The sequence below is a fragment of the Nerophis ophidion genome, linkage group LG05, assembly GCF_033978795.1.
Source record: "Nerophis ophidion isolate RoL-2023_Sa linkage group LG05, RoL_Noph_v1.0, whole genome shotgun sequence".
Taxonomy (NCBI): Eukaryota; Metazoa; Chordata; class Actinopteri; order Syngnathiformes; family Syngnathidae; genus Nerophis; species Nerophis ophidion.
The window spans coordinates 10,130,352-10,152,487 of record NC_084615.1 but is presented as its reverse complement, the minus strand read 5'-3'; the positions used below and the strand labels follow the sequence as shown (position 1 = coordinate 10,152,487).

General features: G+C 40.7%; 1 protein-coding gene across 1 annotated transcript in view; it reads left to right on the top strand.

Annotated features, from left to right (window-relative positions):
• Positions 1-21,773, top strand: part of rnf20 (ring finger protein 20, E3 ubiquitin protein ligase) — a 39,093-nt gene extending 17,320 nt beyond the window's left edge. Inside the window, exons 11-22 of the mRNA XM_061899928.1 lie at positions 1,447-1,626; positions 1,692-1,827; positions 1,941-2,062; positions 2,160-2,316; positions 4,296-4,611; positions 5,956-6,073; positions 6,199-6,348; positions 6,421-6,633; positions 6,748-6,873; positions 11,836-11,976; positions 19,517-19,621; positions 21,323-21,773. Of these exons, the coding sequence (XP_061755912.1) occupies positions 1,447-1,626; positions 1,692-1,827; positions 1,941-2,062; positions 2,160-2,316; positions 4,296-4,611; positions 5,956-6,073; positions 6,199-6,348; positions 6,421-6,633; positions 6,748-6,873; positions 11,836-11,976; positions 19,517-19,621; positions 21,323-21,499 (1,941 nt within the window). The 3' untranslated portion in view covers positions 21,500-21,773. The remainder of the gene's footprint in view (positions 1-1,446; positions 1,627-1,691; positions 1,828-1,940; positions 2,063-2,159; positions 2,317-4,295; positions 4,612-5,955; positions 6,074-6,198; positions 6,349-6,420; positions 6,634-6,747; positions 6,874-11,835; positions 11,977-19,516; positions 19,622-21,322) is intronic.
• The last annotated feature ends 363 nt before the right edge of the window (positions 21,774-22,136 follow it).

Here is a 22,136-nt window from a genome sequence, read left to right as displayed (position 1 = left end):
TAACACAGACCCGCAAACGTGAGCACATCACCCCTATATTAGCGTCCCTTCACTGGCTCCCTGTGCGTTACCGAATCAATTTTAAACTCCTCTATTTGTTTTTAAATGTCTAAACAACCTCGCGCCAACATATCTCTCCGACCTCCTTCAGCCTCACTGCCCCACCCGATCCCTAAGATCAGCCGATCAACTGCTACTGACAGTCCCTGACACAAAGCTGAAGCTTAGAGGTGACAGAGCTTTCGCCGCTGCCGCTCCCAAGCTCTGGAACGACCTACCTCTGAGTTAGATAAGCCTCCTCTCTTCCTGTTTTTAAATCTCTCTTAAAAACATACTTTTATTCCTTGGCTTTTAACACTGAGTGATATCCATCCTGCAATGGCGCCCCATTATACACCTGCTATGAACCTGTTTTTATGTTGTATTTATTTTTTTTTTTTATCATGTTCTGTTTGTGTTATTGTTTGCTCGGTTCTCGTATTTCCTTTTAACCGGCCAACTGTACAGCACTTTGGCTACCCTTGTGGTAAATTTTAAATGTGCTTTATAAATAAAGTTGATTTGATTTGATTTATAGCTAGCCAAACTAGCATGTTAGTATCGATTAGCTTGCAGTCATGCAGTGACCAAATATGTCTGATTATCACTCCACACAAGTCAATAACATCAACAAAACTCACCTTTGTGCATTCATGCACAAGGTTAAGTTTGGTGGACAAAATGAGACGGAAAAAGAAGTGACATGAAACACGTCTTAGAAAGTCGGAGAAAGCTATACAAGGACTGCCAAAATTAGTAATAAAAAACGGCGCTCGCCAAATACTCGAATCAGTTATGCATGTTTAATATAAACAGTGTGCTTTATAACAATTAGAGAGGTTTGTGTCATGTTTGTCCTCCTACAGAAACCATATAAATACAAAAAAATATATTTTTCCTTTTATCTTTTTCCATTGTCATACATTTTTGAAATAGCTCCAGAGTGCCACTAGGGCGGCGCTAAAGAGCCGTATGTGGCTCTAGAGCTGCGGGTTGCCGACCCCCGATCTAAAATAATAGCTAGAGTCCAGTCTATAGTTGATCTAACATAATAGTGAGAGTCCAGTCCATAGTGGGGCCAGCAGGACATCATCTTGAGTGGAGACAGGTTAGCAGCGCAGAGATGTCCCCAACTGATGCATAGATGAGTGGTCCACCCTTTGTCCCGACTTTTGACAGCTAGCGCTTCATCTGTGGTCACTGACCCTGTGCACCCTCCCCCACAAAGGACAGGGGGGGCAGAGCAGAAAAGAAACGGCAGATCAACTGGTCTAAAAGGTTAAAGACTATTTTTTTTAGTCCAATGTATGATAAACAAGACGGTGAAGTGGCCTGTACAAAGCCGAGCTTTAACACTCACAGAGTTTGAGCTCACATCTCACACCAGTTTTTCTTTCTCTCTCTCAGGCAGAGCTGCTGAGTCGAGCAGAGTGCATGGTGAGGGAAACCTCTGAGTATCGCTGTCTGCAGTCGCAGTTTTCTGTGCTCTACAACGAGTCTTTGATACTCAAGGCTCAGTTGGATGAGACACGCGCTCGTCTCAACACGACAAGGACGGCACGCCTTCGACAACTGGAGCACATGGAGGCAAGATGGTGTGTTTTTCCACAAATTGAGCTTTGCTTCACTGATACAGTTTTCGGTGCGAACAGAATGACGAGGTGACTTTGCAGAGGAAGGTTCGCACGGAGGTGTTTCAGCTGGAAGATACGCTGGCTCAAGTCAGGAAGGAGTATGAGATGCTGCGCATCGAATTTGAACAGACTCTCGCTGCCAACGAGCAAGCGGGTGTGTATCCAAGGGTGCTGCTTGCAAACACAGCATAAAACCTGAAACCGCTTGAGGTCGGCAGTTAATGATCCTCGTGTGTGAAGGTTGATAATGTACTCTTCTGTCATCAGGCCCTATAAACCGAGAGATGCGCCATTTGATCAGCACCCTCCAAACTCACAACCAGCAGATGAAGGGAGAGGTCGTGAAATTCAAGCTGAGGCTAAGAGAGACACAAGCTGAACTCAACCAGGTTGGATGCAAAGAGAAAGTCAATCTTAAGAATTTGATGTAGAAAAACCCAACAAAATAAATAGCACAAAAGATGATGTATTTTATTGTCTGCGTAGATCTGCGTTTCAAAGGGGAACACCATCTTGCAATCTCAGTCCAGCACAGAGATGGATGTGAAGGAGGAGACGTCTCCTACGACAACCGCTATCTCAGGGGACTCGGTACTCAAGACTGAGCCCCCTGACAACGGCTCTTCCACGCCGAGCAGCACTGGTTGGTCTAAGTTGAATTGTTTACATTTTATTTTGTTACAATGTTGGACATTTTACAGTCTCTGAGGGTGAACAAAAACCATTTAAGGGATGCGCCGGTCATTTTGACACAATTTGTATCGTAGAAATTCAGGGAAAAAATCTGTTTTTGCTTCAAAGTGGCGCTATTACAAAACTTGTATTAACTGGACAAACAATGTTCTCTGTGAACTGTCATAAAAGTCTAAATACAATTTTTGATACATACATACAGACTAGAGCCGCAGCTATCGATTATTTCAGTTATCGAGTAGTTCAATTAATCAAGTTATGGTATAAAACAGGCCCATGACCCCAAAGCTGATGGAACGGGGACCCCCTACTTGTATATCCTGCATTAAATTGTGTTTTTAGTCAAACTGACTCTAAAGGTACCTTGTTATTGTGCAATTGTAAGATATTTAAAGAATACAGTATAGCACCACTAATAGCTAGCTGGCAGCTAGTGCCGCTAATTATTAACTTGCCACTGGAGCGATAATAGCTAACTATCTTAAATGCTAAGATCATTATAATCATCGGCGGTCACTTGAACAGGTATGACGATCCTCCTGGTAGGGGTGTATCTCTTTATGGAGGATGCCTGTGCGTGACTTTGTTTAACGTGAAGAGACTGGTGCACAGTCACCACACAAATGGGTCAGGGTCCAGTGGCATGGAGTCCAAGAGGACTGGGGACCCTTTTCTGCCGCAGCCTTCTTCCGCCATCGCAGCCGTTGTGGTAGTTCTTTAATCTACCGTCTTCACTGTATCCCTGGCTAGGGGGCAGTCAGGTACTAGGCCTTTGCCAAGGGCCACCTGGGGTAACAGTAGTAAAGGGGTTAACCTCCTAGTGCCGCAAGACCCCATAGAGGAGCCTCCACTTTCGGATGCACTTTAACGTCATGCCCAAGACACATTATTATAATATTTTACATACTTAACCATGTTTTGTTTAGTTTTTCAAACATTGACAGTGCAGTGAGTAGAGCGGTCATGTCACTGCCATTTATAAACAAATGTTAATGTGTATTTAAAGACATTTACAGTTATGAAAAAAAATTCAGTTGGAACATTAAAAAAATATATTGTCCCCTGTTAAAGAACTAGTATAAAACACATTTTTTACTCCATTTGTATTTCAGGGGAAATAATCTACATAACAATATTGTTTGCTTGCCTTTACCTTCATTCTTTACGTATGATAAATGCACATCATTATAATTGACATTTCACTTTCAACATGTGTGCAATAATCAAAATACTCTTTAAACATTTTTTTTTTAACTCCGTAGTTAGCTGCCACCCACACACCACCACGCTCACGTTCACTGTATTGCAGCGGTCATGCAAAAACAATGTCCGTGTATACATAGTTCCGGGCACTCTTTGTGGTCCGGATTTTATGAAATTTAGTAGTTACACTTATTAAACAATAACTGAAGCAACGGAATGCAAAAAAATATATATTTTTTTCTAATCGATGAATCATTGCAGTCCTAATGCAGACATTAAAACCACACAACACTGTCTTTTTTACTCAAATGTGTTAAAAAAAAGTCGACCCTGTAAATGACAAAAAACACTGTGCCTTAACTTTGTTTGTAAGCGCTAATGTTTCATAGTTAATCCTTGAACAGAGCTCTTATCAACCACACTCAATGAATGTTTACCTATATAGCCCTAAATCACTAGTGTCTCAAAGGGCTGCACAAGACACAGCGACATCCTCTGCTCAGATCCCATATCAGGGGAAGAACAAACTCAACCCAATGGGATAACAATTGGGTTGAGCGGTGCAATGGACACTGAGATCTTGCATGATAAAATCGTATGTAAATCTTACTTAAATTTTGAATTGTTGTACAGTTTAACTGACCCACATTCCCCGAAAATTATAAATTGTTCCGTCGTATTTAGAATATCATAGCAGATTGTCGTTGTGATTCTCTCTCCCTCCAGGCACATCAGTTAAAACAGAGCCAGGAGTCGAACCTGAGGTATCCGTCAAAGAGGAGGTGAAGGATGAGAAGAAAGAAAAGGAAGAGAAAAAAGAAATTGTTATCAAGAAAGAAGAAAAAGACAGAGAGCGGGAGAGGGAAAAGGAAAGAGACCGGCCAACTCGCAGCGGCGTGGGCAGCAGCGGCATAAAGGAAGAGAAGGATAAATCGGGGAGTAGCCACCAATCTGAGGAATCTTCTGGGGAGCGCCTTTCTTCAGCTGGGGTGCCAAAAAGGAAAGAGATGGAGCAGCTAAAGATCGTCAGAGTGGAGCTCAAGTGAGTGATGTGTGTGTAGCACATGTTTTTGTCAGTTATATTTTAAATTTTCCGGACTATAAGGCGCACTTAAAATGTTTTTTTTTCTCAAAACTCGACAGTGCGCCTTTATAACCCGGTGCGCTTAACATACAGAATACTTCTGGTTTTGCTTACCGACCTCGAAGCTATTTTTATTTGGTACACGGTATAATGAAAAGTGTAACCAGTAGATGGCAGTCAATCATAAGAGATAGTGTAGGCTGTAATATAATGGCAGTCACACACAAAAGATAGGTGTAGACTGCAATATGACCAAAATAAACACCAACATTTTATATGTTCCATTGAAAATATGGAACATTACACATGGTGCTCAAAAATCTATCAAAATGTTTTAGTAGGACTTGTGTAAGCTATGAAGCCGCACCGCTTGATGGATTGTACGGTACTTCAACATACAAATATTATTATAATGTGTGTATATGGTAAAACACATTATCTGGCGTTTTGTTTAACCGTATTATGCAAAAGCAACTTTTCTTACCTTCTGGTACCTGTTTATCTGTATTTGGGATCTGCATAAGTCCTGAAAAACTGTGCGCGTCCACCTTTGTAGTTTGTAGTCGATAAGCTTATTCTTTTTCTCTATCTTCTTATGTGACATTCATCCTCCGCTGTTGCCATTTCTAATACAAAGTAGTGTAAAGTTCTTAGTTAATCTGCCATGAAAGCACTAAAACATACCGGTGTAGTGGGTTTAGCTTATTCACCCAAGGAACTTTAGTTATTAGGAAGTTCCGGTCGGACGGTTTTACACGAGACACATTTCCGGCGGATGAAGGGAGGCTGCTTCGTTATTAATTGAAGTAACGTGTGAATGTCATTAAAACAGTTAGCTCCGTCTTTTGACACTTCTTCCACTCCCGTCCTTGCACGCTACACCGCTACAACTAAGATGACGGGGAGAAGACGCTGCCGAAGGTGAGCCACGTAAATAAGAGCGCACACAAAACGGCGCATCCTGAAGTGACTGTCAGAAAGCGGCTTGAAAATGATCTGTAAACATCCTCTATGCAACATTTTGACCAAAGAACCACCATTACATGTTATGTAGACCACAAGGAAGTGTTTTAAATTAAGAAAAAAATAAAATAATAATGAGATTCCTTTAATGCGACCTTTAATGCGGTGCGTCTTATATATGAAAAAAGATGGGAAATTGAGCATTCATCAGCGGTGCGCCTTACAATCCAGTGCGCCCTATGGTCAGGAAAATACGGTAATTAGAATAAGTGTTTGCTTTGTTGGAGTCTGGCTGAAAGTGCTATTGGTGTGATAATGACTCTTGCAATGACTATTCAGAAAAGCCCAGGAGTCCCAGAGGGAGATGAAGCTGCTCTTAGACATGTACCGCTCAGCCCCTAAGGAACAGAGAGACAAAGTCCAGTTGATGGCAGCAGAGAAGAAAGCCAAGTCAGAGGTGATCAGCCTCACACAAACCAGTTACTTGCATGCAGTTTTTACGATGTTCTCAATCTTTATGATATTTTGTCAATGGTGCAAAGATGTTTTAAGATATTGTTTCTTTGATAATGCGGATTACAGGCAGAGGAGCTGCGTCAGCGGCTGAGGGAGCTTGAGGAACGAGAAAGGAGAGAGGGCAAGAAGATGGCCGACGAGGAAGCCTTAAGAAAGATCCGCTCAGTGGAAGAGCAGATCGACATCCTCAACAAAAAGCTCTCCATAGCAAAGCAGGTGTGTGAGTGTCAGACAGCTGAATGCTCACAATTTGGATCTTCTTCCTTTTTAAAACGGCTGCCTGTATAGGAGGAGGACGCCCTGCTGAGCGAGATGGACGTGACGGGCCAGGCCTTCGAGGACATGCAGGAACAGAACATCCGCCTGATGCAGCAGCTCCGAGAAAAAGATGACGCCAACTTCAAGCTGATGAGCGAGCGCATCAAGTCCAACCAGATCCACAAGCTGTTGAAAGAGGAGAAGGAGGAGCTGTCGGATCAACTGCTCACTTTAAAAACTCAGGTGAGCCTTGAGGGGAAATTGCGAGACCTAAACACATGCACTTTTGTTTATGTGACCATCACATCTGTTACAGTTGTGATGTTTCATCTTATGTGTTGTGTGCTTTTCTGGTAGGTGGATGCCCAGCTGCAGGTGGTGAGAAAGCTTGAGGAGAAGGAGCGCCTCCTGCAGGGCACTATTAGTACTGCTGAGAGAGAACTAGCTCTAAGAACACAAGCACTGGACATGAACAAACGCAAGGTAGCCCATCTTTTCCTCATCTTCACAAGCTTTTTTTTTGCCTTTTTTCACTGCTGATTTTATCTCCCTTAGTGTACTATGCTGTAGCTTTGCTGCTAGTAACACACTATACTTGGCTACAGAGCATTTGAGAAGAATTGAGGTGGTAACTAAAGATGATTCATAGTTTCCAATAGATATCGACCGATTATCGGCACCAATATTTGGCATTTTGACATACAGTTCAGGCGAAAAGTTTGGACACACCTTCTCATTTCAATGCATTTTCTTTATTTTAATAACTATTTACATTGTAGATTGTCACTGAAGGCATCAAAACTGACACCTGTGAAGTGAAAACCCTTTCAGGTGACTACCTCTAGAAGCTCATCGAGAGAATGCCAAGAGTGTGCTAAACAGCAGTCAGAGCCTAGGGTGGCTATTTTGAAGAAAACAGAATATAAACTACTCAGTGGCCCAGTGTTTAGTGTCCGCCCTGAGATCGGTAGGTTGTGAGTTCAAACCCCGGCCGAGTCATACCAAAGACTATAAAAAAGAGACCCATTACCTCCTTGCTTGGCACCCAGCATCAAGCGTTGGAATTGGGGGTTAAATCACCAAAAATGATTCCCGGGCGCGGCACCGCTGCTGCTCACTGCTACCCTCACCTCCCAGGGGGTGAACAAGGGGATGGGTCAAATGCAGAGGTCAATTTTCACCACACCTCATGTATGTGTGACTATCCTTGGAACTTTAACTTAAGACATGTTTTTGGTTATTTCACTTTTTTTTGTTAAGTACATAACTCCACATGATCATTCATAGTTTTGAATCCTTTAGTGACAATCTAAAATGTAAATAGTAATGAACATAAAGACAGGCATTGAATAAAAAGGTGTGTCCAAACTTTTGGCCTGTACTGTGTATCAGTATCAAGCCTCTTTATCGTTATTGGTCTTTTCTGTTTAATGTAGTTATGTATTTATTTTTCTAACTAAAACATAACAATAGATACTACGCATATGATACCAGTGTTGGTTATATTAGCGTTATTTTTTTCAGTAACAAGCAATTTGATTAATCACTGTTGCCATTGTTGCAACGCATTTGCGGTTACTGAGAATGTGAAGTCACTCGCGTCTTACTACAGTTTGGTTGAATGAAGCGTAAAGTGTCTGGTTTCAGCAAAGGTGGGGTTTAGAAAATGATCGCCAATAGCGGAGGAATCCGCTGAAAAAGAGACACGATACACTAGTATACCCCTTCCCCATCAGCTTTCAGTAAACCAGTGTCAACGAAAATCAATTTCTATTTAATTTCGTCGATGGGTGTGGCATATTGAAAGTATACCCAATCACATCTCTTTAATAGCGTTAAATATGAGACAGGGTGAGGTCTGGGGGTTAGCAACAATGTAGAGCCAATCAAATACTTTTGACTTGACTTGACTCGACTTGATTAATTCATGATTGCAGTGGCCCCACTGAAAAAACAGCTGAACTTTACAATAAATATCAAACAAACAAAAATGAAAAGAACAGACAGTATTTTATATAAAAAACAAACAAAAAACATTTTCTGGGCAGCAGCAGCATGGAAACTATTAGCATTCTGGTATATGATTGTATTACTTATTTAATTAGATAGTGTCATTATACAGCTTAATTGCAATGTGCAGGGTAGAGTTTTTAAGTCTCTTTGTCTTGGCTTTGGACTCAAGTTCAGCCAGCTTATGTTGGTTCCTCAATGTCCTGGCAGTGTGGCTGCCTCATGTTGGAGGTAGCAAGCAGGTCATGCAAAAGGTGTTGCTCATCATGCATATCCCTGACCAGCTTCACTGCAGCCTCCTCTCTTCTGGTCTGGAGTGATAGTTGGAGTTGTGAGATTTCCTTCCTTGTTTAGGAAATTAAGATTTTCTCCAGCAGGGCCAAAACAAAAATGTGTAGATTTGTTCGACGCCGTCATATGTGAACAGTAAAGAGGGCACCTTTTATTTTTGATGTCATTGTGACATCTACAGACTGTAAGGGTGCTATGTGTATTTGCTGCTTCTACCGCACTCATAAACAAATGATGATGAAGGCATTCGTCGTAACTCCGTTTCACAACAATCATGCGTACCTGCTTAGCCAGAGGCAGCACATAAAAACATGTTTTAAATTTCTCTGAGTAAATGAGTGGAGAATACATGCATACTTTTCAGTTTTGTAAATATTGACTATTGAGTGTGAAGTCCTACTTAATGTTAAATGTGGCCATCAAGTTAAGCTAAATGTTGCGATAGTTGATAAAAATATGAATGAAGGATACTTTTATTTAATTTACTTGTATTTTTATTGCACTACTTAAAGGCCAAATGCTATTTTGTGTCTTTTTTACAAAAGTCTAAGTTCAATATATAATGTTTATTATACATTGTTATTGTTATGCTTATCATATAGTACACTGCAATCTATTGATATAAATGCCAAATGTTGTAAAATACTGTATGCAGTGTTTTTATTTTTCAATCAGTTGACATTAAAAATAATATCAAACTTAATAGCGTATGAAATAACGTCTGTCACTTTGCTGAGTAAATACTCTTACAATTATAACCTCAATTACTTTTTGGGATAAATAATTTATAATTAAAACTAATTACTTTTTTAAGGTAAGAGGACCAACACTGGATACCAGTATTTAGAATTTAAAAAAAAAATGTTTATAACAATTGGGTTTGCATGTCCTCCCCGTGACTGCGTGGGTTCCCTCCGGGTACTCCGGCTTCCTCCAACTTCCAAAGACATGCACCTGGGGATAGGTTGATTGGCAACACTAAATGGTCCCTAGTGTGTGAATGTGAGTGTGAAAGTTGTCTGTCGATCTGTGTTGGCCCTGCGATGAGGTGGCGACTTGTCCAGGGTGTACCCCGCCTACCGCCCGAATGCAGCTGAGATAGGCGCCGGCGACCCCAAAAGGGACAAGCGGTAGGAAATGGATGGATGGATGTTTAAGCACCACCTTTTTTTTTAGTGCAGTGCTCAGCGGCCACGCCTCTTCCTTTCTTTTCCTCACACAGTGTTGGTTGCTTATGTATGGCTTTCAAAACTTCCAATTTTTTGCCAGCAAAGTTAGTTTTTGTCCTTTTTTGGCATCTCACTGGTTCCGTTTTGTTTTTTTCCGGTACCGCAAAGCTGCCGTTAGCCACACACTAGAAACGTTTTTATTTTTGTTTAGCCTTTATTTAACCAGGTAAAATCCCATTGAGATCAAAGATCCCTTTTCCAAGGGAGACCTGGCCCAGAGGGCAGCAGCAAGGTTACATTATAAACAGTAAAACAGTAGACAACACATAAAACATCAAATTTCCAACATTAAAATTTGCTCACATAACACATGTGCATACAGACAATCGATTGTAGGTTTTCCGGTGCTGAAAACCTAAATGCTTTCTTGCCCAGTTCAGTTCTTACTTTGGGGACGACAAATTGCACAACATTCATTGAACGAATATTGTGACTTCCTTGTTTCTTTGTTCAAATACAAGACCGATTAGATGGAGTGATACCTAGAATGGTTTTGTAGATGAACACATACCAATGACTGAGGCGTCGAGCACATAAAAACATCCAATTAACCATTGAGTATAAGATACAATGGTTATTAAGGGGAGCGCAGTTGGTGATGAATCTCAGTGGTACACACTATCCAGCTTGTGGAGACAACCAGGAGTAGCTTTCATTTACAACACATCTCCATAGTCAATAATGGGTAAAAAAAAAAAAAAAGTTGTTTCCACCAATTTCTGTTTCACAGTAAAAGAAAAGCAAAAATCCCAGTAAAAGTTTCCGTTTAACCATAAGCGTGGGCTTATGGTTAAAGGGAGCGCGGCGAGTTACAAATAAAGCGATGCAGAAAGACAGCCGGCAACAGTGTGGAGGCAAAATAATCTTTAGTGGGTGATACTTGAAAGAAATGTACTTTATTTGTCGCCATGGAGCCGAGGATTAGTGATTTAGAAGAAGCTACACCACTACTGACTGTGGATGGATGTTCTCTGCTTGCTAGCTAGCCCTGTACTCCCAGAGATGAGTGCCATGTACACAGCTCGCTGCTTAAAGCGAGTACGCAACATCCTGAAGGACAAATACCATCCAGCACATGGCCTCTTCAACCTGCTACCCTCTGGAAGGAGGTACAGATTGATTCGCAACAGGACCACCAGAATGTCTCACAGTCTGTATCCCCAGGCTGTGAGACTGCTAAATGAACAGCCTGCCCCTTTAGTGCCCCCGACCATCTTATTACCTCACTCTTCACCGCCTCAATAATTGTGCTCTGGACATTGCATTGCTGCAGCATCAACGCAACACCCATTAGACATCTGACTGTTGTCGTCGTCCCCCCACGTCCCTCTATACGTTCTCATAAACAAATGCTAAGCTTAACTGTTAACTATGGTCAACCTGCACATCAATGCAGTTTCTATGCCGCTGGACAAAGCTCAAACGAAATCTCGTTGACATGTATGACTTAAGTGTTGTTCATGACAATGACAATAAAGGAATTGATTGATTGATGTCTTAAATCACCTCTTCCTGAGGGAGTTCAGTGTTCTATCGTTTATCGTTAGTTTTTAGGCCAAAATATGCCCGTTCTCCCCTTTCTGTCTACACACTGTTTCTGCTTGTAAGTGCTCCTCTACTCGTAAAACCAGCCATGTCACGACGTGATGGCGAACCGGTACTTTCCAAACATAGTATAGTACTGTTTTTAATTCATTAGTACCACAATACTATACTAGTTCCGGTATACTGTACAACCTTACTTACATGTTTAAATAACTTTTATTGAAAATATCAGTTGATTTCTAGTTTCTAAACGAATGACTCAACTTTCTGCGCAAGCCTCCACCCAAGCATGAGGAATGTTTCAAAAGAACGTCATTGAAGATTTGACGGTCATGTTTGCTTCCCTTATTTCCCTGTTGTTGTCCTCCAGGCCCAGGAGTCGGCAATGTTATCGGAGGAAGTGCGAACTCAGTTGGAGCAGGTGCAGCAGAGGCTCGTCGTGGTCAGAGAAGAGGTGGTGGAGAACAGCATCTCCAGGGAGAAGGAGTCGTTCAACGCCCGACGAGCACAGGTAGCACGCAAAAAAACTCAAGGGATTCCAATCCCAGCTTACGAGATATTACCCAGTTAGACTGGCAAAGGATATGGTAGGCTTTCTGAGCGAGACAAAATATTGTCCAACCCTCACATTTCATCAGTATTCTCTCAAGGGGCCAAAAGTAAGTCATTGTACAGCTTGGAGATTAGTATAGATTTACTATCCACTGGGGATGTAACAATATCAAAATCTCACAGTACAATATTATCACCGTATCAAGGCCATGGTACGATTTCATTTTGATAATTTTTTTTTTAAAAGACTTAAAATTGGCATAGTGTGTAAAATGAAGTGGCAGAAATGTTTAAGATCAACACACTTACTGTAATTGAACACAATCGTAATGCTAAAATTAGAGATGTCCCATAATATCGGACTGCCGATAGTATCGGTCGATAAATGCTTTGACATGTAACATCGGAAATTATAGGAGAGAAGTACAGACCGCCAATAAAACTTAAAGGCACTGCCTTTGCGTGCCAGTTCAATCACATATCTACGGCTTTTCACACACACAAGTGAATGCAAAGCATACTTGGTCAACAGCCATACAGGTCACACTGAGGGTGGCTGTATAAACAACTTTAATGTGTGCCACACCGTGAACCCACACCAAACAAGAATGACAAACACATTTCGGGAGAACATCCGCACTGTAACACAACATAAACACAACAGAACGAATACCCAGAATCCCTTTCAGCAGTAACTCTTCTGGGATGCTACAATTTACACCCCCAGCTTCAACCTCCTCATGCTCTCTCAGGGAGAGCATGTCCCAAATTCCAAGCTGCTGTTTTGAGGCATGTTAAAAAAAATAATGCACTTTGTGACATCAATAATAAATATGGCAGTGCCATGTTGGCATTTTTTTTCCATAACTTGAGATGATTTATTTTGGAAAACCTTGTTACATTGTTCAATGCATCCAGTGGGGCATCACAATAAAATTAGGCATAATAATGTGTTAATTTCACGACTGTATATATCGGTATCGGTTGATATCGGAATCTGTAATTAAGAGTTGAACAATATCGGAATATCGGATATCTTTAGCTAAAATGTACCAATCATATTTATTACCACAAACGAGTGTTTTTAAGTGCTAAGATTTGTGCAGGGACAACTTTTACTTTGAGTCCTCTACAGTGGACATTTTTATATCCGTTTGGAAAATGCAGTTTCCCAGAATTGTTAACTGACATTTTAACTTTGAATATGTAAATACCTCACAAATTAATGTTGAGCTTGACTGGCGTAATTTCTTCTGGGTGATGGTAGCTTATCAAGTAGCTTCGATATGCAGTCGTTGCTTTCCTTCGGCCCGGAGCGCATTGACCAAGCCTGTTTTGGCTTGGCTCCAGACGATGATGTTTTTGCCAGGGTTGGTTTGTCTGTTAGCAACTTAAACTCAGTTATTTTGAAAAAAACAATTCCCTTTAATGTTTGTTAGCAACTTCAATCAATCAATCAATGTTTATTTACATAGCCCTAAATCCCAAGTGTCTCAAACGGCTGCACAAGCCACAACGACGTCCTTGGTTCAGAGCCCACCTAAGGGCAAGGAAAAACTCACAACCCAGTGGGATGTCAAGGAGAATAACTATGAGAAACCTTGGAGAGGACCGCAGATGTGGGTGACCACCCCACCCCCCAGGGGAGACCGGATGCAATGGACGTCGAGTGGTTCTAGCATAATAATGCGAGAGTAGTCCATAGTGGGGCCAGCAGGAGACCATCCGGAGCGGAAACGGGTCAGCAGCGCAGAGATGTCCCCAACCGATGCACAGGCGAGCGGTCTACCCCGGGTCCCGACTTTGGACAGCCAGCACTTCATTCTGACCACTGGACCTGTGCGCCCCCTTCCACAAGGGAGAGGGGGGCAGAGCAGAAAAGAAAAGAAACGGCAGATCAACTGGTCTAAAAAGGGGGTCTATCTAAAGGCTAGAGTATACAAATGAGTTTTAAGATTGGACCTAAATGCTTCTACTGAGGTAGCATCTCTAACTGTTACCGGGAGGGCACTCCAGAGTACTGGAGCCCCAATAGGAAACGCTCTATAGCCCACAGACTTTTTTGGGCTCTGGGAATCACTAATAAGCCGGAGTTCTTTGAACGCAGATTTCTTGCCGGGACATATGGTACAATACTATCGGCAAGATAGGATGGAGCTAGACCGTGTAGTATTTTATACGTAAGTAGTAAAACCTTAAAGTCACATCTTAAGTGCACAGGAAGCCAGTGCAGGTGAGCCAGTAAAGGCGTAATATGATCAAATTTTCTTGTTCTTGTCACACTTAAACTCAGTTGTTTAAAAAAAAAAAAATTCTCTTATTGGCTATGAAGTTGAAAACACTTCACTTCCTGCTTCCGTCTCGCTCTTCTTTACTGTGCTCCACACCCCCGCGTGCAGAGGATTATGGAAGATGTTTATTTTCAGACCCGGCAAAGCAAAAAAAGCCTACAAAAAGCCTGGTTCTTACATGCACTCCATGTTTTCGTTTGATACCGTCACGTAGGGCTTTACAATTAATCCAATTTTGATTTAGATATTGATTATGGCTTCTCATGATTGTGCACGCTAATTCCGGAGCTTACAGGTGCTGTTCATATTCATAGAATATCATGAAAAAGTTTATTTATTTCAGTAATTATATTCAGACCGTGAAACTTACATATTATATCAATTCATTACACACATAGTGATACATTGGAAATGTTTATTTCTTTAAATGTTGATGATTAGTACTGACAATTACTGAAAATCCCAAATTCAGTATTTCAGAAAATTAGAATATTAGTTTCGACTTGTACCAAAAAATATTTTTTAGAAATGTGGGCCAACTGAAAAGTATGAATGAACATGGAAAGTTTCAGCATGTACGGCAATCAATACTTAGTTGCAGCTCCTTTTGCCTGAATTGCTGCAGCAATACGGCGTGGCATGGAGTCCACCAGTCTGTTGCACTCCTCAGGTGTTATGAGAGCCCAGATTGCTTTAATAGTGGCCTTCAGATCTTCAGCATTGTTGGGTCTGGCATCTCGCATCTTCCGCTTCACAATACCCCATAGGTTTTCTATGGGGTTATGGTCAGGTAAGTTTGCAGGCCAATCAATAACCACGGTTACCATGGTCCTTAAACCAGGTACTGTTAGATTTGGCACTGTGTGCAGGTGCCGAGTCATGTTGGAAAATGAAATCTTCACCTCCATAAAATTGGTCCGCGGCAGGTAGCATAAAGTGTTCTAAAACTTCCTGGTAGACTGCTGCATTGACCCTAGACCTCAGGAAACACAGTGGACCAACACCAGCAGATGACATGGCACCCCAGACCATTACCGATTGTGGAAATTTGACACTGGACTTCAGGCAACTTGGATTCTGTGCCTCTCCTGTCTTCCTCCAGACTCTGGGACCTTGATATCCAAAGGAGATACAAATTTACTTTCATCTGAAAACATAACTTTGGACCACTCAGCAGCAGTCCAGTCCTTTTTGTCTTGAGCCCAGGCGAGACGCTTTTGACATTCTCTTATTCAAGAGTGTCTTTACACAAGGAATGCGACAGCTGAAGCCCATATCTTGCATACGTCGGTGCGTGGTGGTTCTTGAAGTACTGACTCCAGCTGCAGTCCACTCTTTGTGGATCTCTCCCACATTTTTTAATCGGTTTTGTTTGACAATCCTCTCCAGGGCGCGGTTATCCCTCTTGCTTGTAGACTTTTTTCCACCACATCTTTGTCTTCCCTTCGCCTCTCTATTAATGTGCTTGGACACAGAGCTCTGGGAACATCCAACCTCTTTGGCAATGACCTTTTGTATCTTGCCCTCCATCTGGTCATCTTTTGGACAGTTGTCAAGTCAGCAGTCTTTCCCATGATTGTGTGTCATACAGAATCAAAACGAGAGACCATTTAAAGGCTTTTCCAGGTGTTTTGAGTTAGTTAGCTAATTAGAGTGTGGCACCAGGTGTCTTCAGTATCTGACCTTTTCACCATATTCTAATTTTCTGAGATGTTTAATTCAGGGTTTTCATTAGTTGTCAGTTATAATCATCTCCTTTTTGGCAAAAAACACTTGAAATGTATCAGTCTGTTTGGAATGAATGTATACATTCTACAAGTTTGACTTTTTAAATGGAATTAATGAAATAAATCAACTTTTTCATGATATTCTAATAATATGACCAGCACCTGTATAACAGTGAAACAGATGAGGAACAGATAAGTGAAAACAAATCCACATCTACTCGAAGTTTAGGATCTGGCCATGGTTGCTACTTTTCATTAGACACGGCGCTAATATGCATAATCAATAATTACTGGACCAAAAACTGCATATGATTTCCGCGTGCGTTCACGTAACCCACACAGAGTCACATAATAATACCAGAATATTAGGGAAATTGACATAAATGTGAGGGAAATGTTATTGTGAGGAGAAGGAACATTTGTTTGTGAAAATAATGTGCTCATTCATCCCCCGACACACTCAACCGCCCTGTCCTGAACTATTCAATCTTGATACGGCCCCCTGAAACAGCCAAACAGCAATAGATGATCATTGTCTATTACCTGATCACTTCCATGTGAGCTACCTCTTTGTTTATAATGTATATTTTCTGCTGGATCTACTGTCTATTTTATGCTCCCCCTTTTTTTTTGCTGCAGCTGTTACATATACTCTAATATTGTACATGGTAATTGGGATTTGTTATATAATAATATAATACTATAATGTAGTATATATTATATAGTGTAGACATGCACCTGGGGATAGGTTGATTGGCAACACTAAATTGGCCCTAGTGTGTGAATGTGAGTGTGAATGTTGTCTGTCTATCTGTGTTGGCCCTGCGATGAGGTGGCGACTTGTCCAGGGTGTACCCTGCCTTCCGCCCGATTGTAGCTGAGATAGGCGCCAGCGCCCCCCGCAACCCCGAAAGGGAATAAGCGGTAGAAAATGGATGGATGGATATATAGTGTAGAGGAGACGAGTTGGAAGCCAGGAGGAGGAGATAGGCAGTGACTTGACCACCACTGCCGGCCCACCAGCGGTAGGTCATTACGGTTCATGGTCGAAACTGGATACCGTCTGATGATAAAGTCCTCCTGGCCAAGGCTTCATTCACTAAGGTGAATGAAGAGGAAGGCCTCTCTGGATGTAATACAATCATGTAAATATTACACGTTATATTTGGTATTGCAAGTATGGTACATTTTTAGTCTGCTTTATACTTTTTTTTTCTTGTCCTTTTCTTGTGCTCTTGTGTGGATTATCCTTTCCATCTTTTGTAACTGAGCTACTGTGTGGAACAGTTTCCCTTGTGGATCATTAAAGTTTGTCTAAGTTTAATTAAATAAAGTTGTCAAAAAAGTACTTCACACACGCATAATGTTCTTAGAGCACTTATTGATACATTTACACAATTATGCTTTGACCTAAAATACTGGTCAAAGTTGTCCAAAGATGTTTTGGATGGATCTTTGTCATTTCACAAGTACAACAAAATGTTGTTTTCACCAATAAATGTGGGAATTTTTGCATTTATTAACAAACATCTTCATTGTAATTAATCCTATGCAATGTAATTGACGCAAATAGCATGCACTCTATGGTGGTAAAATAAGTGTAGAAGGTAAAAAAACGGATTTAAAAACAAAACGTAAAAGTTAAATTTTCTAGTTTTTTATATTGCTATTATTGAAATCGTTTCTATGATTCTTATTTTTTTACTTGTTTGTTACTTATTTGTCTGTTTTTTAAAAATACATTTAAAGTGAAGTACTGGTAGTGCAATAAATACTCATGTTTTTAAATTAATGAACCATCTTGTTATAATCGTGATTACGATATCAATAAAAATAATTTGTGGTTATTTTTTTTGCCATAATTGTCCAGCCTTACCGCCTCGTGTCACAGCATTATTGAAAATAAGTTAAAACAGTCATTATTGGCCAAATAGATGGCAACAGAAGTGATTTGTCTCGCGCTGCCTTAGTTTTCTTGGGCCTTGGATTTGACCTGTAAAATAAATCTGGATTTTTTTTTCCACTGCAAGTAAGCTCATTACAACATGTTAGTTTACCTCTATACGTCTGGAGATTAGTGCACACTTTATTTCTTTTACTCAGCGCGGAATGCAGCATATCATGCAGTGTATTTTATAGAGCAGATGTGTCAGTCGTTTTCTCTGAGGGCCACATCGCAGTTATGTCCGGCCCCAGAGGGCCGCATCTAACAGTGAATACTATTACTACACAATTTTTTAATGCGTTTTTTTTTTTTTTTTAACAAAAAATGTAAAAAAAAATATGGTGAATTGCAATAATTTCACCTCAAAATGTAGTGTATATTACTGTAAATGGAAAAAGAGTACTGCTGTTTTTATGGTGAAAAAAAAAAGGCATCTCATTTGGCAGAATTTTACTGTCAAATTTACATTTGTTTTTTACTGTAAATACATTTTTTAAAACTGCAATTTTATAGTAAAATTTTGGCACCTGAGCTGACCGTTTATTGGGTTTTTTTAACCACAAATAAATGGGTTGTACTTGTAAAGCGCTTTTCTACCTTCAAGGTACTCAAAGCGCTTTGACACTACTTCCACATTTACCCATTCACACACACATTCACACACTGATGGAGGGAGCTGCCATGCAAGGCGCTAACCAGCACCCATCAGGAGCAAGGGTGAAGTGTCTTGCTCAGGACACAACGGACATGACGAGATTGGTCCTAGGTGGGGATTGAACCAGGGACCCTTGGGTTGTGCTCGGCCACTCCCCCACGCCGTCCCTAAATAGACTACTGTAAATTTGGGGGGATCCATCCATCCATTTTCTACCGCTTATTCCCTTTTGGGGTCGCGGGGGGCGCTGGCGCCCATCTCAGCTACAGCCGGGCGGAAGGCGGGGTACACCCTGGACAAGTCGCCACCTCATCGCAGGGCCAATTTTTTTTTTTTTTTTTTTGGGGGGGGGATATTACTGTAAATGCCAAACAGGCACCAAAGTTTTTTACAGTAAAAAAAAAGTACTGTTTTTTTCATTTAGAGAAAAATGCTGTAAAAAACACAGTAAATTTCACAATCTGACCATAAAATCTATTGCTACTTTTACATTGCACCATTTGATAGATAACTTGCTTTGAAACCATTATTATTTATTTCTAATTAAAAAAATGGTTTGAGTGTTTGATAATATATTTTTTCCATAATTTCATAACATTTAAGTTGACATAATTACATGGAGTACATATATTGTTTTCCTCCCAAAATAGAAAGAAAGAATACATTTAGTAAGAAAAGTTACAGTACTTTATTGATACATTATTTGCAGGCTTTCGAGGGCCACATAAAATGAAGTGGCGGGCCATATCTGGCCCCCGGGCTTTGAGTTTGACACCTTTGTTGTAGAGAATCTTATTTCCGTAACCGTGGCATCAAAATGCAATGGGATGCCGTCTGAGTGAACAGAATAGCTATGACATTGCTGTATGGTTTTTTTTTAGGAGGACATCTCTAAACTGAGGCGAAAGATCGAAAAGGCCAAGAAACCCGCTGAGAAAATTAGCAATGGCGACGACCTCCTAAATGAAGAAATTAGTGACTATAAGGTAAGTTGTAATGGTCCAAAGCTGCCAAAGCCTTTATTTAATTCACAATTTACCAGGGTTATACAGTATACAGGTACTAATATAGTGCCGTGATACTAAGGAATCATACTCGGTACCATACCGCCTCTAAAAAGTACCAGTCCTCACCTCCCCGTTTTTTTTAACCGGCATGAAGGCGTGTCATCACATTGTGACATCGCTGGTTTTCCAAGCAGAGGAGCATGTTCGGCAGCGCATAATCACAGAGTACTTGCAAGCATATACATTGTGTGGACAGAAAAGGGAGAATGGACACATTTTTGGGCTAAATCTAAAGATAAAGGTAAAGTTATAACACTGAAACACCCTCAAGTGCTTTAAAACATGGTTAGCTAGCTAGCGGCTAATGTCAAGCCGCAGTCCGTGCAGTGTTTTAGCTACTTCTAAATCACTAATCCTCGCCTCCATGGCGACAAATAAAGTAAGTTTCTTACAAGTATCATCCCTGCGGGACGAGGAATAGCTAAAAATGCTTCACTACACACCGTATCTCACCGGCGTCACAATGTAAACAAACGCCATGGGTCGATCCATACCTAACATCCGCTATAATGATATCAAGTACAGGAGTGTATCGAGTCGATACTACTATGATTACATCGATATTTTTTTTAGCATCACCAAATTATTTTTTTTAAATGTATATTATGTCAATACGTCCCTGGACACATGAGGACTTAAATTATGACTATTATATGATCCTGTAACTACTTGGTATCGGATCGATAACCATTTTTGTGGAATCATCCAAAACTAATGTTAAGTATCCAACAACAGAAGAATATGCGATTATTACATTTTAACAGAAGTGTAGATAGAACATCTTAAAAGAGAAAGTAAATGAACAAGTATATTATTTCATTTTCTACTGCTTTCCCTTACTAATTTTTGACAGAATAATAGAACGAAAAATGTTACTACATACGGGGCGGTATAGCTCGGTTGGTAGAGCGGCCGTGCCAGCAACTTGTGGGTTCCAGGTTTGATCCCAGCTTCCGCCATCCTACTCACTGCCGTTGTGTCCTTGGGGAAGACACTTTACCCACCTGCTCCCAGTGCCACCCACACTGGTTTAAATGTAACTTAGATATTGGATTTCAGTACATAAAACGCTTTGAGTCACTAGAGAAAAGCGCTATATAAATAAAATTCACTTCACTACATCAGCAGCTAAATTAGGAGTCTTTATGTATTGCTATATGAGGTGGCGACTTGTCCAAGGTGTACCCCGCCTTCTGCCCGATTGTAGCTGAGATAGGCTCCAGCGGCCCTCCCCATCCCCGAAGGGAATAAGCGGTAGAAAATGGATGGATGGATATATTGCTATAAGAAACCTTTGTTTAATGTACCGTAAGATTTATTGTTAAAATAAAGCCAATAATGCAATTTTTGTATTCCCCTTTATTAAAAAAAAGTACCAAAGAGTATCAAATACATTTTGTTACCAGTACTAAAATATTGGTGTTGGGACAACCCTACTATTTACTTTTTACTCCAGTCAAATCGTGTCGTGCTTTGAGACGATGAGCTTGAATGCCACTCAGTATGATCCCATAACCTCCCTTGCTGTCCTAGATATTTCTGTGCAGCCATTAGTACCATTCATCTGAGTACAAAACAACCTCCGCTCTTTCTCTCTCTCTCTGCCTCCTCCCCCCCCAGGCCCGGCTAACGTGTCCTTGTTGCAACTCCCGGGTGAAAGACGCAGTCCTGACAAAGTGTTTCCACGTCTTCTGCTTCGAGTGCGTGAAGACACGCTACGACACACGCCAGAGGAAATGCCCCAAGTGCAACGCCGCATTCGGGGCCAACGACTTTCATCGCATTTACATCGGCTAGTCCACCCTTAATGCGAGGCAGGAGGACGACTAGCAATATAGTGCAGATGCTGCCCGCAGCTCTTGTTCTCCTCTTTTGTGTTGAAACGGCTCTACTGTATTTGTCCGGCCTCAAACTGAACTGAAGGCGTTAATACTTTAGCTTTTAGGTGACTTTTTTTTTTTCTTTTTTTTTTTACTGACTGAATTTGTATGTGGCCTTAAAACAAGGCAGTCACACACAAAGGATTAGCAGCATTCCTGTTTCCTTGCAATGAATGTGTAATGTTTGTCTACTTGTTGCTGTTTCTTTTTTTTTAATGATTTTTTTCTCTGAAAACTGCTGAAGATTGTACTAAAATCTTAAGAGACTAAAGCCTAAAATCGCGCCCTCAATTTCATCCATTAGATCAGGGATCAACAACCTTTTTGAAACCAAGAGCTACTTCTTGGGTACTGATTAATGCGAAAGGCTACCAGTTTGATACACACTTAAATAAATTGCTAGAAATAGCCAATTAGCTCAATTTATCTTTAACTCTTTTATTATTAATAATTAATTATATTTATCTTTGTGGAAACACTGATCATCTTAATGATTTCTCACAATAAATATATATTTTTGATGACATGTTTTAAATAGGTTAAAATCCAATCTG